At 40.3% G+C, this 25,937-nt stretch overlaps 1 protein-coding gene across 4 annotated transcripts in view; it reads left to right on the top strand.

Moving 5' to 3' along the window:
- Positions 1–25,937, top strand: part of fbxw7 (F-box and WD repeat domain containing 7) — a 159,564-nt gene that overhangs the window by 112,839 nt on the left and 20,788 nt on the right. For 3 of the 4 annotated variants that reach the window (XM_084715114.1, XM_084715115.1, XM_084715116.1), the window contains 6 exons: positions 15,505–15,587; positions 17,361–17,502; positions 21,457–21,591; positions 24,315–24,438; positions 24,617–24,753; positions 25,401–25,514. In XM_084715114.1, coding sequence (XP_084571240.1) covers positions 15,505–15,587; positions 17,361–17,502; positions 21,457–21,591; positions 24,315–24,438; positions 24,617–24,753; positions 25,401–25,514 — 735 coding nt within the window. Of the gene's footprint in view, positions 1–9,221; positions 9,838–15,504; positions 15,588–17,360; positions 17,503–21,456; positions 21,592–24,314; positions 24,439–24,616; positions 24,754–25,400; positions 25,515–25,937 lie in introns of those variants that run through there. The other variant, XM_084715117.1, reaches the window with a different exon arrangement.

Here is a 25,937-nt window from a genome sequence, read left to right on the forward strand (position 1 = left end):
AGTCATCCTGCAATGTCTGCACAGAATGTTCTAACAATACATAAAATCAGTGTTGAGATGTTTCAGTGTGGACCAAAGTGGATGATCCAACCAAAATACTAGAAAGTGCAATTCTGAATTGTGATGATGGTGCGAGATGAAAAGTTAAGGGGTCACCAAAGTGGCTACAGTTCATCCTAAGCAGGACGTAAATATCTGTGTGGAAATTCATGGCAATTTTACATTTACATTTTACCCAAAACCGCAAATATCAACCTCATGGTGGCACCAGAGGATCATCAAAGTCATCAGGTTGCATTGTCTAAGAACAGTAAATGTCAGCACAAAATTTAATGGCCATCGATGGAGTAGTTGTTGAGATATTTTATTGGATAGATGAAAATGTTGCCCTCCTGGTGGCCATAGAGGAGTCAACGGATCACCAAAGGCATTAAGTTACATTCTCTGGGAACGATGAATGCGAGCACAAAATTTTCTAACAATACATTCAATAGATGTTGAGGTATTTCAGTTTGGACAGAAGTGGACGATCCAATAGCCAGGCATTGCCATCCCTAGAGCCATTCTGCTAACTTGGCCAATAAAAAATGAGGTTAATGAGGGTGAATGATCAATATATTTGTTTATTTCATGGATCCTAAAAGACTGTTTAATAGCATCCTCTGATCTCTGATCCACTGAGATTAAGGTAAAGTCTCAGTACAGAGGTTGCTCAGGCATGTTTTCTTTTGAAACCATTTATTTGGAACAGCAAACACGCAAATTACTGCTTTGTGGGAGAGATAAAGGGTAGTATGGGTAGATGGTGTTCCAGATGAGATCAGTATCACAAGAGGGGAGAAAATATCAAGGGCAGTGTGATGCACGAGTTTCTGTAGCGAGTTTGGGTCATGGCTTGCGACCGAGTCCCTGTTAAAATGTCCCCGCACAGTTTCCCACCACCTTCTTGAGCATATTTAGGGATGTACAGATGACAGGCTACACCCAGCAGGCTCAATTTGGCTCGCTCTGCTTCATCTGGGATGCAGAGTGGTAATTCTGGATGATTAAAGAGGTTTATTCGTTTCTGTGTAAATGTTTATGCCAGCCCTGGCCAAGTTTCACCTGGCTCATCACACACATTTCCATAACCCTCTTTCATTTCTGAATGAGATATGACAGCTCAGGCTGCATCCAAATGCAAAACCAGATAGGCCTATCGTTGGGAAAGGATTAGAAATGGGGGAAAATGTTAATACCTCTATGCTGAAATTTTTCCTGTTCAATTTGACTTGAATGTGACCTCCTCCTGGGGTACTTATCGTATAGTATATTGGAATTGTTAGAGAAGTTATTTGACTTAGTGAAAATCCAAGTCAACTTAATCTATAGGGCCAAAAGCTGTTTTAAAACTTTTTGACAGTCCTAACTAAATGTTGACTTTTGCTCATTTCAGAGCTCCATATGTATCCTGAGGTCTTTGCTGGAAACTTATTATACTTGACATATTTACTTTATATTGCACTTAAAATTTTATTTACTCAAACTTGCAATTGCACCGCTGCTGCTACCATCTTCACTGTACACCTATTGTGTGCCTATTCGTGATGAAAGAGTGAAGCTAACCCATTTTTTCCTCTTAGCTCGTTTCATTTTTCTTTCACTATATCATTGATCTAAGGACAGAGAGTGTCACTGTGCAGATATTATTGCACAGATTGTAAAGTCTTCTGAGACAAACGTGTGATTTTGGGCTTTATATATAAATTTGACTTTGGACAAGCCCTTCAAATGAAGAAGGAAATAAAGTTCAGAGAAGTCACTCGGAGCCATTCAGACTTCCTGCCCAACTTTGTAGCTGTATTGTAGGTCAAATGTAATGAGGATCAGTGTGACAGAGGCTGTGGCTCTTGGAAAGGGTCGCAGATTTCTGTTTGAAGCTTTCTCTTACAACAGTTTCCAGCAAGCTGTGTGCCACTGAGCTGTTGTATGCTTTGGGCACTCTGCAGATGACCTTGGGATTTGGGTATGATGCTTGTGATTGGACAACATAACGATTGAGAGCATCGTCCAAGTCTTTAAAATGCAGAGAGACACACATTCAGCCATTGATTACTTTGACTTCATTACTCCAGTGCAAACAAATTCAACACCTTTGAAGAAAAACTAGTTTTCCAGTGTCTGTCTTTATCCTCACCTCTAAATTTCCTCCCAGCAGGACTATAGGGACGAGCTGAATGTCGTCCAGCTGTCCTTGTAGTCCCGCTGGGACAAACTGTAGCCTGCCAGGATGTGCATATTATTCTCCTCAGGTGCTATTGTGTGTATAATTGCTAAAAATTAAACATATCATAGGATGAAGCCACTGTCTTTTGTGAACATTAGTGGGACAGGCACAACCGTAGCTCTGACACAAAAAATAACTTTTTCATAGGAAACAGATGATGGTTTCTTGCCCATCTTGCACATATAACAGTTGAAACGAAACAGATCCTTGAAAGTTAAATGAGGGTTGAGAAGCCTATCAGAAGGCAGTTTATGTGGACAGGCTTTTATGTTGTCAATTTTGCTTTAAAGAGCACATTTTATTCATTGAATTGTTAACGGTTGAGCGTGGAGCAGCATTTTGGCTTTCTGTGTGCAGAATTCCTCAATTCAGTGTACGTATTGAGGCCACAGAGTCAATATCATCTTCCCTGAGCACTCACACCAGACTGAGTTATTTTCCACGGGGAAATCAGCTTCTTAGTCTTTTATTGCCTTGCTGAGGGTTCTGCGGTCAATTTTAATAGTACACATTACTAAGTAAGGACACAGGATGACTGTTATTCCCTGTAATGATGTGTGATGACAAGAGACAGAACAGAGATGTGGACATCTTGGTCCTGCTACAGATGCAGCCCCAGCAGAGTGTCGCTGTAGTCCAAGCTGTTCTATAGCTTCAGCGTTGGAGGGGAACTGCGGGGATGTCCAGATTTAGGGCACGGTCACACATGGGTGACTGCAGGTGAGCCTGCTGAGGTGAATTTCATATCTTTTCATGCTGAATGTGGGCAGTGATGTAGCCAAATGGGGTCAACCACACACACTTCTTTGCCTTTGGCTGAGGTTACTCTTAAGAAAATAGTCAAAATGATCTGTTTGACAGTAAACTGAACATCTTGCGGTTGCGGGAAGACCAAGACATTTTGTAGGGGAGAGTCGAGTCAAACTTTAATTTCCTTGAGGGGCAGTTTGCTTTACAGACAGTAGTCCATATCTCTAACACTGTCACCATAAATCAATCAGGTTGTTTAAAAAAATGCAGATATAACAAAAGACAGTCTGCATCTATTTGTGCTACCTTTGGGGAGAATAAACATCCACCTTGATAGAACCATCTGGATATCAACATTTAAAAGGATGTTGAGGGTCCAAAACAATAGTCTGTGCCTTTTAAGATGGGCCTCACACCACAGCACCAGTAATCTTACAGCACAACTTGACAATTTTAAGCAAATTTTCATCAGTGTCATGTCCACATTAATGCTTTGCAGCTTCCTTCAAAAGAATAATCAGTGGTTTGCCTTTTACATATAGAATCCAGAGAATCTATAGAAGCTACATATATTCGCATCAAAGTTAAGCTTCTCATTGAAGAGAATACTCATGTTGTTGCACTGCTGCCATTGACTCTCCCTTAATCACACAAGGTGCAGCAGCAGGTCGCCTCCACTGAAAATCAATAGTTTTTGGTCTGAGCTGCATTTATTTGGAGGAAAGACTGGTCACACCAAGTAACAAATTCATCAACGACTGGACCATGATCCTGCTCCCCAGCGTGCAGAGGACTCGCAATTGCAGAGTCCACAGCATACTTAAAGGCAAATTGTGATGCACGATAGCTCTGGCACTAATTTACGTATAAAACAAAGAAAGTGGAGAAAACACACAGCCCTGACGAGATCCAGTGGAAGAGCGCTTAGTTAACAGAGTCCCTTTGACCCGGACCCTCTGAGATCTGTTTGTTAAAAGGTCAGCACGCCAACATACTGTACTAAAATCCATATTAAGATTAGATAAGTGGCTGAATAAACTTTGGGTTTGTCATCTTAGGATCTGGGAAACATTGGTCTATAAAATGTCAGAAAATGGTTAAAAATGTATCAAACAAGTAATCAATTAATCAAGCAGGAGGTGAATAGTCACCAGTGATACTACTACAATGATACACATACATGTGTGACCGTAAAGAGTGGTTCCTGTGTTTTATTCTCACATTTTTATATGTAAGTTCTATTTTAGGAATCATAAGTACTGCTTATGATGGCAGATGCAGTAAGAAGGACTGTAGCAGAAGCCAACAGCCTCCTGTTCCACTTAGAAACTTCTACATTGAAGGAATTACATAGGCAATTTTTCTGCATTGCATCATTATTGTTGTTTTCTGCTCTACTGCTCTCTGCTTATTGTTAAAGCAACCATCACAGAAAATAAATAGATTTTTTTTTTTTGCCTTTGTTGCGTAAATGCAATCAAATGTTTAAATGTCTCTTTAGCCAGTTTATATGAGCACTTATTGTCTCTCACAAAACAAAAAAAAAGGAAAATATACCCCGGCTGCACTGCACTGGTTTTTATCATTAAATGAGACTTTACTACTCATTAACTGGCAAACATTCCTATTTAGTTTCTGTTGCATGAGTGATAAACAACAAATAACACTTAGCATTATTTTTGCTCAGTATTTTGTCATTTTTACCGCATAGACGATTGCCTATTAATTATTTCCTCAAGGCTTCTCCACTTGTATACATGCTGCATCTGCTTGAAACTCCAATTTCTAAATAATTGCCAATAATTGCAAATGCTGACCTCTGTTCTTCATTTATTTTCCGAAAAGCCCATTGATGTCACAAGGGAGATACCAGTGGCTCTTGCTTTAATTTCTCATTCGACCTGACCCCTTCAAACTTGAATGTATCAGTCGCGTGGGTGGCTGTAGGATATGTTAATTCAACACCATGCAGATGATGCTATTATTATCCTTCGCAGAATGCCATGATCCATGGTTTCCTTATTCATCAAACCTCCCCCCACACGCATTGCATCTGTCCAGCCTGGAATGAGGCTCACACTTTGCCATTCCAGAAAAACCTATTGAGAGAAGAGACCCCCTAGTCCTCATTTTTTCCACCGAGAGGACAATCGCACAATGACATGGCCCCGTTTAGTGATGCATCGCTGCCCAAGAAGTATTTGGCTCCTTCAAGTTCACCACCTCACATTAAACATTTGCTCAAGAAAGCCTCTTTTTTTTCTCTTGTAGTTTAGCTTTTTCTCACCAACATCTGTTGATTTGGTAGGCCAGACACATTCCTATTAGACAGGTGTCAGACCTAGAATCCACTCTTTTAAGGCTTAACCGATTAACCTGCGACTCAACAGAGAATTACTGATAATTAAATCAATTTTGTGTTGCAGCTAACTTTAATTTTCATAATCTGTTAACCCGCTGATTAATTTCCTGGTTAATAGAGGATTCATTTCATCTAAGTAAAAAATAAGCAAAGAAAAAAAATCCTTGTTGCAACTTGTCACAGCCGAAATCAATAGATACTCAGTTTATTATTATAGAAAACAAAGAAAACAAGCAAATCTTCACATTTGAGAAGCTTTAATCAGTGGGTTTTTGGCAATTTTATATTAAAACTGGGGTTGGGTAATTGGTGTTACTGGGCAAAAGTTCCATAATAACCTTTAAGCATTTCATTTTATTTTCTCAATCACTGTATACTCTGTTTTTTACTATATTACATTTGGGTGCCATCAAATGTTTACCTGCCTGTTTATAGATTTAATGTAGTCATCATTAGTTTTATGGTGTTGATTTCATTGTTATTTAGTTACTCAGTTACTGAGTCTCATTCCCAAAGTGTCTGTAATCTGACGACCTGAGACTCAACAGCAACTATATTTCTCCAGAATCGCTTACCACATCTTTCAAAAATAAGTTGCCAATTATTTTCTGCCCATCAATTGATTGACCAATCGCTTCAGCTCTAAATCAAGTAACTGTTTAAGTAATTTATCAAGTCAAAATATGAAACGCTTGCTACCGAAACAAAATGTAAGGATTTTCTTGATTTTAAAATACATTTATGTACTTAGATTTTTAAACCGTAACCAATATTAAGACAACATTTAAGGTTTTTTAGATTAAACAAGAGGTTGCTAATCAAATAGCCATTAATAAATAAACTCAATGTCCTCATCCATCCATTAATCGTCTCCTCTCATATCTTAATACATCCAAGGCTGCTGAACTTATCTGCAGGCTTGTGGAGTATCTGTTGAGTCAGTGTGTTGAAACCTTGGCATTGATGTTGTCTATTATTTGTGCACAGTCAAATGAGACGGCATTTGCATTTCCCCACAAGCTATTCACTGCACTGCGATGTAATGAGTGTATTTTTATACATCCGCGCTGCTGTTCAAATATTGCAGCAAAAGGAGCCGATGTCTGATGGAGAGCTATTACCTGAAAAGATTTGTTTGTTGACAAAACAAGATGGTTAAAAATGGGGTTGCTTTGAGAGAAAATTGAGTTTTTGGAGCTTCACCACTGACCAGCAGGATTGGGGTTTTGATAAGCAGGAGGTCAGTATCAGAAAGGGGGGGTGCGAGGCCTGTTAATGCTTTACCAACTGGCAGAAGGAGAGCGACAAAGGAGGCCACGGCCTATTCAAAGGCCACAGTGCAACTCCTCTCGCATGCCAAGCATTCCAATGTGCTGTGTAAAGGTTGAGCCGGCAGAGAGCTACGAGTGGGCCTTTCTCATGAGGGCCACCTTAAACACACACAGACAAAGCTCGAACCGCTCCGTCTGATGCACCCCAACATCCTCCGATTTCAATGCATTTCTGTGGTGAGAAAGTGTGACTAGAACGAAGGATTAGCCAAGTCTCTTTACACCTGTCGTGTCCTCTCAAATGATCATGATTTATATCTCTCTCTCTACGTTCATCCAGACTAAAATCCTGCATGCAAAAAGCGTTGCGTCACATCTGTTTATGTATCCTCTAGTCCAAAATAACTCAACCATTCTGTCTCACGTCGTGGCAGGTTTTACCAGAACTCTCTTGCCAAGTTTTTCTTTTCAGTAACAAGCCCTGTAGTTCCCCCCTGTGCCAGGTCAGTCAGTAATTACAGGTGTAAGCCGGGAGTGTCTGGAAGGCTGCCAGATCTCAATGCTCCATCACCTGTGAATAGAGCCCTTCCCACGACCCTCCATTGTGTCCGCTGTTCCTATGATCTAATGCCGATGTCTTGTGAGGTCAAGAGTACCAAATGTCAAAGATCTATTCAAAGCAGTGGTGTGGTCCCAAACTGGTATGAACTGGATATCTAAAACATTTTTTGTTGTAGGAGAAAATCATGTTATGGCATGCCCCGAAGCCAGCAAACCCCATGCTCAGGTGTTAATTTAAACTGCACACAAACGTCATTGTTTATAAATGGAAGCCGGTCAGTTTAATGTAGAAACGTGGCTCAGTTTGTTCTCTTGCAGCACAGTCACGTAACACAGTTGGCCGGGGACACTGTTTAATATTCTCTGTTCTCAATTTGTCCACATTAATCAAACAAAAAGCTTCTAGTGTATTTATCTCGCATGGCTAAACAAGATAAATATGTTTTATGTCACAACTCAAAAGCCAGTAAATGTTCGTGCAGTTTCAAACGAAAGCTGCCATCTTCAGGTTGCGATTTTTACTAGCTGTCTCAATAACCGTTGTGAAGCCATCAGCAGTGCACATTGTTGTTAACTGGGCAGGTGCAATCACCCATTACCTGCTGATACTGAAATGCAAATATTGGCCTGTTCCATGTGTGTGCAAATGAGCAGGTGCAGCAGACGTGGATCCATTCATGCTGTGGCTTGATAGACTGTAATGGCCGACTATTTTCTGTCATCTGATCTGTTGGCTGGGATGTTGACAGTCTTAAATGCAGCACTTTAATGCAGAATGTTCAATGTGCATCTTCAGTTTGTCAGTGCTATATTATTATACCATTGCATCATTACTGTCGATACATTAATATGTAAGTAGTTGTTTAATATTGTAATTAGTTGAGGTGATGCTGATAGTAACTGATTTTTACATACTACATATTTTTATGTTTGTGTCACTGGTGATGCATTCACGAAATATTAACACAATGAGATTTTTGATAAATAATAATCAGTAATGTAGTACAGTGTCAAAGTATTAAAGTACAGTGTCATAACATCCAAAAATTACATCACTTTATTCTAATGCAGCTTTTGAAAGCAGGAAAAGACAACACTTATGCCATAACACAATACAACAGTATCTAAAAGACAATATCTGGTATCATATCACAATATCGATATAATATTGGTATGTTGAAGGGCTGCAACTAACGATTATTTTCAGAATCGATTGATTTGTTGATTATTTTTTCGATCAATCGATTATTTGCTTGGTCCATAAAATGTCAGAAAATTTCAACAAATGTTGATCATGGTCCAAGTTGAAGTCCTCAAATGTTTTGTTTTGTCCACAGCTCAAAGATATTCAGTTTACTGTGAAAGAGGAATAAAGACACCACATTTGAGAAGCCGAAATCAGAGAATCTGGACATTTTTAAAATGAAAATATGATTCTAAACGATTAATCGATTATTAAAATCAGAAACCGTTATATTGCCAAGGTTTTCACTTACAAGGAATTTGCTTTGGCTTGTTGATGGATAACAACAAATATAGTACTAAAATATAAATAAAGATTAAGGCAAATACTGTTGGTGAAAAACTGCATGAATAGAAAAATCGATTAATAATTGATTACTCGATTAATTATTGCAGCTCTAATATATTGCTCAGCCCTAGTCTGAAAGTAGTTGGAATAGAAGTATAAAGTACCGTAAAGTAAATAAGTACATAAAAAAAGTGTACCTAAGTAACAGTGCTTGAGTAAAATGTACGTCGTTACTTCCCACCACTGCATACAGGCTTTATTATTAAACAGATTTGCTTACTTGAGTTTAAGCACCGATATAATCTATTTGATGCAGAGCATTTTAGAATTCCTCCAGTGTAGAAATAAGGAGGCAGAGTAGCCTTGGGCGGGGTGCATGGATTAATTCTGCAACAAGTGGGGGTCCACCTTTTAATGCAAAAGGACAGGCTCGTACCCCACCCTCTCTGTGAGCTGCCTCCTCTGCTCCGCATATGTCCCCGGTGGTCCCCTGGCTGCTCGCAGAGGAAGGATGCGCTGCGCTGCGCACAGTGTTGAATGTTGGACTGCACCATTCCTGCCGTCTCCACCGGGGAGGCTGTAATCCGATCCTGTTTGGAGGAGGCTGTGAAGAGGAAGAGGGCACTGCTCCGCGCTCTGACGCTCTCCCCTCCACTCCTCCCCTTTTCTGCCGAGTGTCACCCTCTTCCTCCCTCATCTGTTCACTCCCTGCTCGGTGAGGCTGCTGGTCGGCGGCGCACACGCCTCCGGGATCGTCGCATCGCATTGTTCACCCACCGACCGAGCCCCAGTTAAGTCGGCGCGGCACGGCGGAGCTGTTTTACCTTATTATTATTATTATTTTTTTCTCCTCTTAATGCCTTTACCGGGGGAATCTACCGCATGCACGCCAGTCCGGTGACGTGCCCGAGCATGTTCACATCAGAGACGGCGTCGGATTTACCTGAGAGTACGCTGCCCTCACACTGTCACAGCCATCTCCCCACCGCGCACACACGTTTGGACTTCACCGATTGTCACTGAAGAGGAAAAAAGGAAAACACACCGGATTACAAGGATGGGGTTCTACGGCACTTTAAAGATGATTTTCTACAAAGTGAGTAGGATTTCTGCCTGTATTTGTCCCCTCGTCTCTGATTATTTAATGTTGGACTCGCTCTGTCGCCCTCATTATCTTTGACGGCAGATTGTTTGGCCACTGCGGAGGATGAACAGCAGTGTAGCAGACCCCCAGAGACGCCGCTTTAATTGCCCGGGCCTATATGTTATCTTATGTTATGATATATTAAGGATGCGTTAAATGCTGGAACATCATGTCTCGGTTCGGCAACCCTTTCCTTCGTAGTAACTTCAGCCACGTAAATAAACGCTACTGCACCGATTCAGAGCTATTTGTTGTTTTTATAAATGGGGTTACAGCTGTGGCACGTTTAATTCTGCAGTGCTGGATGAAAATATGCCCATATTTCAGCCTGATACACACCGATTTCCCTGTTTCTTGCTGGCATATGATCCCATTTTCCCTCCGTGTTGACTCGATGTTCTCTGCACCTGTATATCAGCTGTGGTCCTCCCTTCCACATAACCTACTAGATGCTTTAGCTTATGATAACATATACATCACACATAGATGGCCGGTACCACCTCATTCTATGCAGACGTCCACTTTTCTAAATAAGTCAGTTCCAAGAGAAAAATGCTGATTTTGCAGCGATCCTCACCCACTTTGCAGGGTTATTATGATTCTACATTATGCAGCAGCAGTGGTTATCTTCTTGCACTGACCAAAGTGACTGCCTGCCTGCCTTCCTGAGATGCATGCATGTGATCAGTCTGCTGTCGCCCGCCTGCCTGCCTGTTGGAGTAGCCCTATTCCCTGACATTGTGCACTCGCCTCAGGCTCCCAACCACTAGATAATGGGTCACTGTGTCAGACTGCGCGGCGAGGTAGAATATCCTGAAGGATGTTGGGTGTATTGTGCTGGATGGCAGCCATATAATGATGCTCTCTTAGTTGGAAAATGCAGTGTACAAACAGAAGTATATGAAAGGGAACCCTGTTATGCAGTGTGTGTAATGTAAACAAATCTTATATCATTCAAAATCTGATTTCGAAAAAATGGGGGATTTTTTTGTGTGTAGCCGTGTGCACTTTGTCCGTGGTGTTGAAGCGTTTACTCAATTAATTCTAATAATTAAGTGAAAATGTCATTCTTAATCAATCGGCAGTAGTTTATTGAATTGAACGGTGGCTCATTTATATTCTCCATCCATTTTGTGGATGTGCTCATTCTAAGATAGCCCCTGGAGCTTGAATATTTTCATGCCGCTCTCTAATGGGACTGACAGAAACCGAAACATCAAGACGGATATATTTGAAATACACACTCAAACCCATTTTCTGCCTCAGTTCTGCTCCTTCTCTATTCTACAACTTGCCAGTTCTTTCCAAAATGGCCAGTAGTCAGATGCAAGTGTTTCTGCGTCTCTGGCAAAGCTGATTGACATGATGAAACTGTTTCGTGGCTGCTTGAAATGGGTATTTGAAAAATGAGAGAAGATTTTTCAAGTGACTGATGCTGCAGGATGTAGCCTGTGTTGAAATGAATCAACACATTATGTAAGAGCGATTGCCGTCTTTAAAATATCATTAACTCTCCGTGTTATCCATCTGTCGTGCTTCTGGACAGATAGGGAAGAGGGAAGCCGAGAGGAAGGAGGAGGTGGAGGACTGATTAGTAATGATTTACAAACACTGCGTTCTCTGGTTACCTTTTCCCAGGCTGAAACACAAGAACAGGCTGGTTACACGCTGTTTTTTTTTTTCTTCACGCCTGCATTTAGTTTGGTTTTTCTTACATGTGCACAGAGAGGCGCACACACTCAAAGCCAGCCAGCCAGCCAGCGCTCCCCCTTTTCTCTCTCACACTCTGAAGCACAGACACACACAAAACATACGCACACACACCCAATCCAATGCATGCATACACACACCCAGGCTCTCCTTGGCTACTGAACTGCCATTGCAGTGAGATCACTGCTTTAAGAACAAGGCAGTCGGGTTTAAGAGCTGGAATATCTTATAAACCCTCCTTGATGTTCCTTAATAATAAAACATGCTGTCACCCAGATGTTTTAAATGTAGTGGAACGTAAGCTGCATCCACCTACCTTCTGAAAACATTCAGACTACATTTGCATGTTTTTTGCCATTTAGATTTCTTTTCTGACTGCTTTTCCTGTACATTTCCATAACAAAAAACTTAAAGGGACAATTCACCCCCAAATCAAAAGTACGTATTTCCTGTATTTCCTGTATTTTCTGTATTTTCTGTAGTGCCATTTGTCCATCTAGATTTTTTAGTGTGAGTTGCTGAGTTATGGAGAGATGCCTTCTCTCCAATATAATGGAACTAGATGGCACTTATCTTACTTAACAACAATGTCTTTCATGTAGAAACTACTTTCTTTCTAGGAGGAAGAAAGTAGTTCCATTGGATTTTACTGCAGAAAGAAAAGAGCTCACAACAATGTCATAATTTCTGGAAAGAGAATTGAGTTTTTCCAAATATATTTTGCTGGTGCTTTGAGCATCACAAACCAAGTGCCATCTAGTTATATTATATAATCAAGAGAAGGCAGACACCTCTATGGCCAATATCTCAAAAACTCTGCAACTCACACCAAAACTATTTCAGTGGATGAATAGCACTGTCCCTTTAAGATTTGTGGAGCTCTTCCTTCAATCTTCTGCTGCAGCTTTACAAATCATTGGTCAGATCACAGTCTAATGTCGAGGGGGCATCTAACCTGCAGTACATGTTGGTGTGCTAGTCATGTATGCCTGTAGTTGCCTGGTTGTGTCAGTTCAGTTGTTTTGGTGCATTGATTCGTTCCGTAGTCCATAGTGTGTCCTGAGGGACAGATCCTGTAGTGATGCCTATAATGCATGGGTGCAGCTGCTGCCGCTATCCTGCTCATCCTTCATTCTTTCTGAATTGTTTTTTTGTTTTTTTGGGGGTTAGTCATTGTGTTGATATATTGCAACACTCAAATGTGCGCCTTGGGCTGGAAACACTGGGAGGACAAACACACACTCACCAAATTATAGTGATAAAATCAAAAAAACACACATCTTGAGGACAGACATGTAATCATGCCACTGTAAAGCCAGACAGTATGGAGTCAAACGTCCAGTGCTGTTTTCTGGTGTAGCGCACACTACAATAACATACCCAGAATGTATCAAAAAAGTATTGTTTGCCTCAAAAGGGGAAAAAAAAAGTTTTGAATGTGGTTTCTGCTTTCTAAAAGCCATTATCAGTTCCTTACAATAGCAGGAAGACAGATGGAAGTTCGGTACAGGTTGTGTCTTGCAGCACAACAGACTGGACTGAAACTGTAGACAAATTCTTTTGACCGTAAATGAAAGTGTAAAGCATGAGTTGTTATGCCACAAGAGGGGAAAAAACATGTTTTGTGTAACAGTGCAGGAGTAAATCATTCATCTACACCATGACGTCTATTTTTTTAGTCAAAACATTCTATTGTATTGCTAGCGACTCCTACAATATAGCTGTTTCTAAAGGGATAGTGCTGATTATGTGAAGTGCTGTACCTTGGCGGTCGGCACGTCCCCCGGTTTGGAGAAGCAGCAGGAGTGCTGGTGTAGAGAGCTACACAACTTACTGTTGTGGATAAGGTCAGCAGCAAAGTGTATTTTAACCTCCTAGAAAAACTGTACTATATATACCAACGGTCTTTTTCAATGGGAAAGTGCCGTCACACAAGCCAAATATCACTCTCTCCAAACCAACCAGACTCCACTGGCACTAATCGAAGCAGCAGAACACCAGAAACTCTTGTGTTCTGCCAGGTAAAAGTACTGTTTTTGCCAAACGAGTCTGGTTCAGTGACAAAAACCAATATTTGGCTGGGTTCTTGTTAGAAAAAGCTGACTGATGGCGAGGTATAGCAGTGAAAATATTCTAAATGTAGCATATGCTTAAACTTAGATTTACTTTTTTTCTTTTTGGGTGGTAGCAATTCAATATGTGTTGTGATTCTGCAAGTATTGTGATAGGATATTGCGATGTGTCACGACTTTTGTTTGATTTTTTTTTAACACTGGGTAAAATTTAACCATGGGTAACAGTTGAACCATACAGACTGTATATTATGAGTCATATTTCTGAAAACAGTGCACATGTCAGTCAGTCTTTGAGGTTATTGCAGCAGCATAATTTGTATACTACATATAAAATTAGTAAATAAAATACTTTTTGAAGTAAACATTAGTTGTTCCTATTCATCAAGCTTGTGCCACATGGAAATAATAAATTGGATGTTAGGGATTAACATCCTCAAGGTTGCTGTAGCTGGTCAGTGTTAATATAAAGCAAAATGAATCTGTTTGTTAAAATAATGTCACCACAACTGTGATGCTAATTTTTGTTAGCACGGTAATGAGAATTACCATTATGTGTTAGCATTGAGTTAATGGACTAAGCAAGTACCTCATACAACCACACTTCAAAAAATCTGAAATGTCCTTTTCAGTGACGCACAGAAAGAGAATTCCAGAGAACAGTTTTTTTTTTGTCTCTTTTTGGATCACTAGCTTTGCTCAAGGCTGAAACTGCTGCAGGACCACAATCAAATCTTCCTAAGCTTTCACTTAAACATGAAACATATTTAACTAATCCAGAGACAAGTCCCGACAGTCACATTGTGTATCTTATTTTGGCCAGACATTCAGTGTTCAGTTTGTTAATCGCTTGGGACCGGCGATGAGACGGTGATCACTTGCATGTGTGGTGAGAAGCCTTGCCAGAGAGAGAGTGGCAGGCATGAGATGAAGAAAATTGGCTTGCCCGGGCCCCTTTACACAGGCTCCTTTGTTTGCGCAGTAGGGTAGGTGGTAACAGGGATTGGGTGGTGTGACTGTGTGCACATGCAGGTGATAGAGGGTGATAAAGAACTGACTTGCTCTGTTTTTCTTTCTCAAATATCAGTGTGAATCAAGCTTCAGTGCCAAAGAATGCACACTGTACCCTCCTTGGATACGGTTGTGTGCTTTGTGCATGAACAGTCTGTACACTTAGAGTTTTGGGTGTGAATGTGTGATCGCCTCTGGATATTATGGCGTGTCTGGTTGCCCGGGGATCACTGTTGTCACTTTTCCTGTACCTCTAACACAAGAAAAAATCAAAACAAAGCTCAGCATTGTTAAACAATCACCTGCTTTGTATCCTCCTATCTCATAATGTGGAGCCGCTTCATCCGCAGATAGCTATCTCTGCTTTGTTATGGCACATGTTAATAAATTGAATCTCCAGCCCCATGCATTAAAGTTTAATTCCCTATTTGCATAAAGCTGTTGCAAGACTGTGGTGTCTGTAATTTATATGCTGAATTTCAGACATAATGTTAACAAAGTCTGTAACTTGCAAAAGCAATTTTCTACTTCCATCCATGTTTTGAAAAACTTCCATGAACCGTGTCCTTTCTTAAATTTGCTTTTCAAGAGCTGGCGTCTCCCTTAAAAGTAAAATGACTTCGACTTAGTTATCAGAAGGGACGGAAAAATGGAGGATTATACAACACATGCCAGAGCTGCCCCTTCCAACCAAATTCCTCATGGCACACATGCACATTTTTACTCACTACTCAGAAGGATGTAATGTATTAATTTGCTTTTTCCTCTACTATTATGCTGTGATTGTTTCTAATGTTTTTCTTTTCCCTTTCTTTTTCTGTCTCAGATGAAGAGGAAGTTGGACCATGGCCCCGAGGTCCGATCTTTCCCTTCAGGAAAAAAGCCCTGCAAAGGCACGGAATATCCAAGGTAAAACAACCCCAGTTGCTCAACAGAGACAAAACTTTTTTTTTCAGTCCTTTTGTCAGTCCTTCTCTCAAGTAATCAACTAGTCACTTGGGCCATAAAGTGCCAGAAAATGGTGAAAAATGAATAATCACCATTTCCCAAAGCCCAAGGAGACATCTTCAAATGTCTTGTTTTGTCCACAGTCCAAAGATATTCACTTTACTGTCAGAGAGGACTAGTGAGACCAGAAAATATTTACATTTGAGAAGCAGAAATTTGAGAATGTGGACTTTTTTTCTTTTAAAAAAATGATTGATCGTTTCTCAAAGTAGCATTCTACACCATTTCCCAATTTTTGTTTTACTGCAGTGTTTTGCATTTGTTCCTCACCTTAGTGTCAAAAGGATTTTAGTAGAAATTACATTTTAAAGAGCCATATCTCATTATTTTTGTGCTACATGTACCCATATTAAATGAGCCTACCTTGAAAAAGAAATGATGAAACAAAATCAAGAGGTATGGACTAAGACGCTACGTGTCTTCAAACAGAATTATCCTTCACATCATGTTGTTTCTCCAACATCCATCCAGCCAGCGGTCCCAGATGTTTCTCTCGCCCTGAATATTTAATGCATGTGTTCACATGTAGCCACATTAAAATTCAGACCGAACACAGCCACTTAACTGTAAATGTTGCCATGTAACCGACTCCGTCTCAGCTTCCTCTCCCATTAAAAATGAATCAATAATGAAATGGACCCACAGCTTTCCGCTGTTTGCTGTCAGCGAGCAGAATCTGGCGTATTGAGGGTGCCTGCTGGATGGTTTCTCCTGCTGCCCTTACATTACGAGGGCACATGGGTGCCGTTTGAAGTGCTGTGCTGCTTTTCACATCCAGGTTCTTACAACAGGACTCTGGGCTTGAACAGAAATCTGCTGGACTGTGCATACTTTGAAGTCTCAGAGTTAAAGTTTGTGGTGGAAGTACTTTCAGGCAAATATTTTCTGAGTTTGACACACTGCATATTATTCAAATTACTTCTCCTTTTGTGACTAACAAGATAACATTCAGTTTGAATCCAGAGAATGAGTGATAAAGACATAAAAAAATATCCATATTGTTCTGAAACCACAATGTTTGAGTGCCAACTGAAGTTTTTTCTTTGGGCTAGAACTGTTTTTGAAATTATAAAATAATATTACAGCTGCTGTTGGACCTGGAGAATATAAATGACTTCTTTGCTGTGTAAATAAAAGAGTTTCACCCTTATTATTATAGCAGCACATCTGTTCACTTGGTCATAAACTGTGTAAAGAAAATTGAATGGAGGTTAATTTAGGATATTAGCATAACAAATAGAAAACATTTTTTATTTGAATTTGCCTCAGAATGCACATGCTTTCAGCTGGGGTTTTATTGCTAAATCAAATCAGCGATAGGAAAAATGCTTTTAGTTTAAAGTGCAGCCTTAAATATTTAACATTATTTGCTGTCCCAGTTTTCCATCTTTTAGGTCTTCTCTGTTGTCAGGATTATTTGTAGTGGAAATATCTGCAGAAACTGCAGCAAGACTCGCCCAGAAACAAATAAATGCCCTCAAAATGAACTTGCTGTTGTTCTCATTAATAGTATATCATTTATTTGTCTGTAATGTTTCATTTTTTTTCTTAATATTTCTTGTTTAAAGCAGCTTTCCTATCCTCTCTCTCATGTCTGCAGTCATAGCTCTTTACCCGTGAAGATCTCATCTAATTATTCGTTTTTAATTGTTTTTCTTTTCTTGTCAATTGCAGCCCGACAGGAATCGTCCCATGTCCAGCCACACCCACCACATTTGGCCACATCAGAACAGCCAACGGTCAGGGGCAGCAGAGACGGCGTATCACCTCAATCCAGCCACCCACGGGTCTCCAAGAATGGCTCCGAACATTTCAGGTGAGCACGGCGGACTCTTTTCTTCTTCTCATCTTTTCTTTTCTTTTTTCTTTTCCCCCCACGGGCGACACTTAACCCTCGAGCAAAAGCTCATCAAAAAGCAGATGTTGTGCCCAATCAATGTTCACTTAGTCTGAAAGATAATTGGTGCCTTGTTGTTCTAGCCCACCACATTACCATAAGCACTGTAGCGTGGAATTGGAATTAGCCGTACCTGTTCAGACTAAAAAGCAGACTAAGATCACAAGTTTCTACTGTAGACTTATTAAAAGTTGAACAGATGTTGTCTTCAATGATCCTCTGGAATAATGAAGTTACTACAGGATCATCTAAGCATCTCATTATTACCGTTATTATTATTGTAATGTATTTTTAATACATTATTCAAGCACAATACAGATTCTAGGCCTTGAGAGGTTTTCGGTCTCCATGATTAGCAAATGTGGAATAGAAAACATTTACTAATTAGATCTGTTTTTTTACTCACCTAAGAGTCTCGTAGAGCCCATTGACTTTTAAAGATGTAAGGTAATAATATATTAATTTCTCCATATTATAGCTAACCCTATTTTTTATATCAAGTTTACTATATAATCACATTCTGTACAGATGCAACATAATAGAGACATTTATTTCCTGTTAGACTTCAGCTCTAATGATTCCAGACCTTAATGGAAATAGGACGTCATTTAAACATATTAGCCTTGACAGGGTCTCTCTGATTTCCTGTGTAATAGGTTGCCATGGATTTCATTACCTTAGAGAGTTCAAACTCATTATCTTTGAATAGCCGGGCGAACCTCTAACACCTCAGTGTTTATTTTACGTATATTAGTCCTCAGGCCTGACCAGCAGCGGTGCCTTTAATCTGGGAGCTGAAACTCAGACTTACATTCTGTACATTCCCCAGTCCAGTCCCAGCCTGCAGCTCGTGTTAGAGAGGGAGACACAAGTACAGCACACTGCAGCTAGAAACAGAGTTTTCTGATGGTTACTCGAGGATTTTACACTCTAAATGACAAACACAAGGACACATGTGGTCGTGGCAAAGTCACACATTACATTAACGGATTAGCTAGAGATTTTGGGCTCATTCCATCTTTTGCTGAGAGTAGGATGAGAAGATTGATGCGACTCATGACTCTCCATTAAACATAGAGCTGCAGCCAGCAGCTGATTAGCTTAGCATTTAGACAGGAGACAGCTAGCGTGGCTCTGTCTAATGTTAACAAAGTCCACCCCTAAAGCTTACTAATTGCACAAGGAAGAAGTAAGCCTTCAGGGGTTCCTGCCAGAAGTATTTCTGCCAGTAAGGGCTTTCCAACAAGTGGTTTGTGGTCTGTTTTAACCCCAACCCCAATCTGAACCGTTTTGTAGCCTGAACCGAATCAAACTAACTTCCTGAAGCCTGTCTGCCAGAAAGCTTTCTGTGCCTCTGACAAGGGCTGCAACTAACAATTATTTTCAGTCAGTCGATTATCATCTCAATTAACTGATCAATAGTTGATTGTTTTAATATGACAAAAAAATTATGAAAAATGTTGATCAGTGTTTCCCAAAGTCATGGGTCAAACATGAGATATCTTGTTTGTTAAATCCGTACAAAAACTTCGGTGTAAAAACATGATGTGATTTTACACACTACTCCTTTTATAAAACCAGCATACATGCAAATCTGTCTTGATACCATACATTGTTTCTAAATTTATTAAAGAAAAATTTTAATAATGCATGTTTCATACTTCCTACTATCTAAATAACAAAGCACAGGACATTATTATGAGTGGCATAGAAGATGAAAGAATTGCCTCTTCAGTGTGTTTGTTGCTCAGTAATCTGTGTTTTGCTTGCAGCCTTTTTGAAAGCTAGAGAATTCAGTCTTTATGAAACTAAGTAGGAGTTTTTCAGCGGATACTTAAGCATTTTTCTGAATGTCTGAACTGAAGTATTTTATCAGCAGCCCGTCACAATGATTAGTTGATCAGAAGGAGGATGCTTGTGCAACAGTGAGCCAGCATGAATTCCCTGAATGTTCCAGTATCAGCACTGTGATCCCAGATGTTAACTCCTGATTCTCAGGGGATTACTGTTGTTGTTGTTGTTATTGTTGTTGTTGAGGGAAAAATACTTAACTGATAAACTAGAGTTTATCCTTGAAACTCTTGGAAATACATCAGGCTCTTCAGAAGTTTGAAATAAGTACTCAACAATATTCTGCAGTGTTTACGGCCCCACAGGGAACAATGAAAAGACTTAAACTTTTAAGGAGCTCAGTTTCTAAATACTCTACATTTTGCAAGTTCTTTGGAAAAACAGTCACCACTGTTAAAACTTCTACCACATTATAGAGAAAATACTGAAAATATCACAAAGCCTCATCAGTGAGCATGAAATATTGACAAGTACACTTATGAATACATAAACTGGAGGCTTTAGGCTTAGCTTAGACTTAAAAGAAAAAACTCTAATAATACTGACAATATAAGGCAGAAAATTGATGTTACACATAAGTACCCGTTGTGCTCTCCACCTGATGGTAGGGAGGAGGTCTCTGAACCCCCTGATTACCTGCAGAACCAGCACCTCTGGCTAAAGCTTTTAGCTGCCAAATTACAGGTGGTTTGCGTGCGCCAGATTTTCCATCCCGCCTTGTAGCCTATAATCATTGTTAGATTTCAGCGCTCCACAGAGGAAAACAACTGCGGCTGTTGGGTCCAACATTACAGTACAGTGCTATTCAGCAGCGTTAAACAACTGAATGTTCGAGCAGAAGAAACAGCCCCACAGAGTTGTTAATGGAGTCTGGTTCCTGATGTTCAAATTTTCCACTAATGTGTTGGCTGCTAGAAATAGGCAGGTGCCTCAAGCAACTCAGTGCTGCAGCGGAGGTCACGTAGGGAACATTAGCGTGTTAGACACACTGCACAGGGCGGAATATTTCCAAGACGCTCCAATCCAAGTTAAATAAGAGCTTACACAAGCACACTGAGGCGCCTAGTTTGACAACGATAGATCAGCCCATCATGCCCTGCTGTTATGTTTGTCAGTTACCTACGTTTACAGCTGTGTTGGGTGTGGCAACCCAGATGTAGACGTGTAATGAATATTCTGCTGAGTGTTCAGCTAGTGTTTTTCCACTTGTGACAACTTATTTTGAGAACCTTTGCAGAGCACAGTACAGATAATAGAGAGATACACCACTGTAAAAGTCAAACAGTCCCTATAATGTTGTTACTGAAACCACTGAGAAACAAACTCTCTAAACAGCTACAGCAGAAACTGTTTGTACATTACTTGGTATATAAGGAACTCTAATATTTTGTTGATTTTGGAGGCTCATATGGACAAAGGCAGTAGTGTTTCCACCACCAAAATCAAAATGCATCTCAAAGACTCTGTTTTCTCTGATTTTTTTATGTGCCTTTCACAGTTATTTGTGCAAATGTTCAGAACTACTGTTTACAATATCTATATTTTCTGTTGATTTAATGGGAAAAAATGGTACACATGCTGCTTCCATATTAATGTTACTGAGCTTGGGATAGACAGTTTATTTTTAGAGTTATCGTTTTAAAAATGGTGTCATTCAGGTGGTCTGAGAGAAGACTAGTCTTCTGCTCCTCTACTTGGCTTTAGAAAATCTAGCTTGTGATAGGAAACTTTGGCCAATCACGGGTCAGTAAGATGGTTGATTGTTGACTTTCATTTCCAAAATGTAACTACTTGATGACCCGGAAATGAGACAAGACAGTCAACCATCTTCGAGTCATCAATCCAAAACATCAGTAATTTGGCGACAGTTCTCTCTTTCTTCAGAATCACTTCCTGCACCTTTAACCCCCAAGTTTTTTGATAACATGTAGTGTAGCATTTTACTAACTGTTAGCTACTTTATACAGAAATGTAATGTAGAGTAATTTTTATAAACCAGTTCCTCTGTCCTATGTTTTCCAGAGCTGGACCGGCCCAGAGAAGCTGCTGGCGCTGGATGAGTTGATTGACAGCTGTGAGCCCACACAAGTCAAGCATATGATGCAGGTGATTGAGCCGCAGTTTCAGCGAGACTTCATCTCCCTGCTGCCCAAAGAGGTGAGTCCAAGAATCCTCCTTTTGTTTTGTTATCAATTCACAACTTTGTATCTAGTCCTTGTCCGTCTGTTTCTCCTTCTGACCTGAACTCCCATGGGAATCCCTCGAGGAAGACATTGTTATTGAATGAGCGTACGTGACAGAGACGAGTCTTCCTCTCCAGCCCCTTATCCTGTCACCGGCTTCCCTCACATCATTTTAACGGCATCCATAGTGGGTGTCTTGTTTTTGCTCTGCATCATAACTGACAATACAAACAATCTGAAGTGCCACACTGATGATAAGATCACATACGGGATTCTTACAAAACAGGCTCAATCCACTGTTATCTGGTGTAGCTGATCAAATGCTTAACACCTTGTCTCTGTCTGGCAGGTGTTAGGATGAAAGGGGGGGTTGGTAGCATACAGAGTGAGGCAATAGGATGCAAGATTTCAAGGTGTCAGCACCACTTGCTCCAAAGCCAAACACACAACAGCATCATGTGTGTTCTCAGGACTCGAGCCCTCTCTTTTCATTTTGTTTTCTGTTTCTCCTATTCCATATCCTGTCCCCTCTGACTTCTTTTGATAATCCCGTCTCTCCTCTGTGCCAGAGCTGCAGGATTTATATTGGGTGGTGCTGTCAAGTCATTTTAACAGGACAATCCCTGTGGCCGCACTGTAGATACAGCTGAAATTGAAACTATGAAGAGAATCTGCAGAAGGCGGCGTGTCGGGCTTAAAAAGCAATCACTGAGTCGAAGTCCATTCATAAAACTTTTAGAATATCCTCCAGCCCGGTAATGACTAGTGGCTTAGACGGGCTTTCAGATGATTGAGGGATGTCGAGCTTTGTGGGTCTTGTCTGGGCCAAGCGACTTGAAATAACCCTAAAACTAAACTGTAAAAACCTTATGAATGTCGAGTATCAGATAAAGGCTACCCTTCATAATAACCCGCAGTCCTCTTTAAAATGTTATCAAAGAAGTTCTGAGCTGCGTTAAGTCAGATATTTGACAAGGAATCATCTACAAACCTTTGGGGAATGAAGTGAGGAATAACTTCTCATAAAGGTACAAGGATGTACGGATCAAATAAACTTGCTAAACTAACTAAAATCTAACTAAAAGTCAGATTTCAGATGGACATCTAAATTTATCTATTGTGCAAACTGTGTACTTCTTGACTATGTTAAAGGTCCAGTGTGTAAGAATTGGAATATAATGGAAGAAATTGAATTTAATATTCATAACGTTGTCATTAGTGTATAATCACCTAGAAATAAGACTCCTTGTGCTTTTGTTATCTAAGAATGAACTGTTGTGAGTTTTGCGCCCACTGGAGTGAGGTGTTTGAAATCTGCAAGCTCAGCACTAGAGGGCACTACATCCTACATGCTCGTCCTTCAAGTAGGACTAATTTGCAGTGCATTGTGGATAAATTAAGATTAAGACTTTTTTTTCCAAACTTAAAAAAACATAGCTGACCAAGAAGAATAAAACTAAGTTTTAGTTGAAAAATTCAGCAACAAATGTTAACAATATCAACGAATTAATTAAATTAATGAACAGAATTAAAGATTTACCAAGAAGATATACCTGTAACTAGTTTGATCATTTATTAACAAATTCAAAGTAATATGCAACAGAAAAATGTACATTCAAAGTAGTCCACCTGTAACCCCAAAACTTATCATTACCAGATACACAATTGGACTTGGCTGTCAACATAAATGCGCTTTATCATATGTAGTCGAGATAAAAGATAAGATAAAACTCAACAAACCATTGCAAAACCAATAAGCACAAGAAAAGTACACATTTTGTCCATGCATAGCTTCAGATACTAAACACAAAATGTGTGACTCCCTGCAGAGTTTAGCCCATGTCAGGAGCCTTCCAAAAAGGTGAAATATTTGCCACATTTTCTAAAGTATACAACCAGTTTTAGTGTTAAATGAACACTGAACTAACAGACTAATATCTATGTGAAACCGGCCACCGGTCATTTTGGCTCTGACCTTATTTGTCATTCGAGTCCATCCTGATGTTCACTCCACGCCTGAATTTGTTGCACAGCGTGCTGTCGGTCATTATCATCTCGGATTATTGTAATATAATAAAAGAATAATATTTGCACAACGGGTTGTATCTCATCCTGCAAAATGACCCCATAATCCTTACCCCTTTTATGATGATTCAGAACAATCACTTGACCTAATGGTTAATCCACCACATTGTCTCATAGCTGCAACAGACATTGTGTGTTGAAGGCTTTGTCCAAATATATGCCTGTTTGAAAAAGACCGGACTATAATGTTATTTTTTCGTATTGCTCAGGGGTCCAGATTTATGCTCATTATACCAGGTTTTGTGTCTTTATATGCAGGCTTTGGCTTAATGAACAGTAGCCGTGGCATTATTACCTGCTGTGTAAAGCTCCTTTTGTATTTTTTTTTTTTGTTGGGCTTCAATAGACATGTTGATTAGATTCTATGGTAATACGATTGTCTGCCCTTGTCAGTTAGATTCATGCTGTTAATATTGCGCACAGTTTGTTCAGCAAGTGTGTTTTCTCAGCTGTGCCTTTTTCTTACTGTGATTCAGTCACTTCAAACTTTAAAGTCCTCTTCCACGAGGTGTTTGTACTGTTGTATACACCCACTGCAATGAATAATGATTCCTTTTTGTGTCTCCTTTTCCATTTACACCTCTCTTACTCTTTGTCCTTGTCTTTCAACAGCTGGCTTTGTATGTGCTGTCATTCTTGGAACCGAAGGACCTCCTCCAAGCAGCACAGACGTGTCGCTACTGGCGCATCCTGGCAGAGGACAACCTGCTGTGGAGGGAGAAATGCAGGGAAGAAGGTGAGTGTTGAGTCTTTGCAGCAGATGCAGAGAGACGACACGCAGCCGCCCAGCGGGAGCAGCCTGGAGCTACCGCTGTGGTCAACGTTGTGCTTAAAGATGTGGTCATGCCTGTTTTTAAAATAAACTTTTAGAGGAAAAACACAAATCCAATCTGTCTTTGTCTCTCTCCTAACAGGCATCGACGAGCCTCTGCCCCTCAAGAAGAGGAAAATCGTCAAGCCAGGCTTCACCCACAGCCCCTGGAAGAGTGCCTACATCAGGCAGCACAGAATAGACACCAACTGGAGGAGAGGGGACCTCAAATCACCCAAGGTAGCTTTTTTTCTTCAAACTTAAATTCCCTGCAGGGTGGATGATCTTATAGATCTCATATCAAATGGCTTTGAGCCACAAAAAGACGGTTCAATAAGGGTGTGAGGCGCGGAGTTGATGGAAAGTTAGTGATGGGTCAGCTCCGTGTGCCACAGTATTCATGTTGAATGATAATGGAGCTGGAGGACAGGATGATCTTACTCTCCGTCACTCTTAAGACTCCATTTGTCTTTTGCCCAGCCAGAAGTTTCCCATAAAGCATGACCAGCATGCTAGAGCTGGTCCTTAATGGGCCCTGTATGCTTTTCAAAAGGCCTCGGGTCGTTTTAGGCCGCCACTGATGTAAATTTGGTTACCCTGCTCTTCATACTCCTTTGCATATACAGTGTTTGCTGAGCTAGCAGTCCTGTGACCCAATATTAGCCAGAAGAGACTACACACACAGACACACACAGAGCTTCACTTAAATAGCTGCGTACACCTGCAGCACTTGATGACATTTTCGTCTTATCTCCTCTTTGATGTATAAAGCACCAGAGACGAATCATCGTTCAACTCAGTTCTTGCCAGTTGCTTTGTCATTTCTACATCCACCTGTCCTCCACGACCTTCTCACTGCATCTCTTTTTATCTGTCCCATCTAAAAGGTGCTGAAAGGTCATGACGACCACGTGATCACCTGCCTCCAGTTCTGTGGCAACCGCATCGTCAGCGGCTCAGATGACAACACGCTGAAAGTCTGGTCAGCCATCACAGGAAAGGTAAGGGTTAACTGCTTTTCTATTTCCTGTTTTCTCCTTTAGTGTTAATGGATTTATTTTCTTCTGCATTGTTGTCATATGTTAAGGGAGTCAAGTTAAATCAACTTCATTACTTTTTCTGACTTGTTGATGGGGAAGTGAAAGATGACATCATCTAAATTATTGTTTGAAGTTCTCCTCCATTCAAAAATATGTTTATGTTGCCTAAAATGTCTTTGCAAAGTTTGTCACAGAAGAGGTGTTTTCACATTCTTCTATTTAGGGTGAGATGTCTTTGCACTTAAATCTGAGATTCAAATGTACCCTGGGCAAACCAAATTCGTTACATGGCAAATTTGAAAGCCAATTGCTACCTTGTGTTGCTTTATGAATGCAAAAAAAAAAAACCCCAAAAAAACTCTGAAACCTTTACCACAGTTAGCA

This window comes from Lutjanus erythropterus, chromosome 3, assembly GCF_056507025.1.
Source record: "Lutjanus erythropterus isolate fLutEry1 chromosome 3, fLutEry1.hap2, whole genome shotgun sequence".
NCBI lineage: Eukaryota > Metazoa > Chordata > Actinopteri > Lutjaniformes > Lutjanidae > Lutjanus > Lutjanus erythropterus.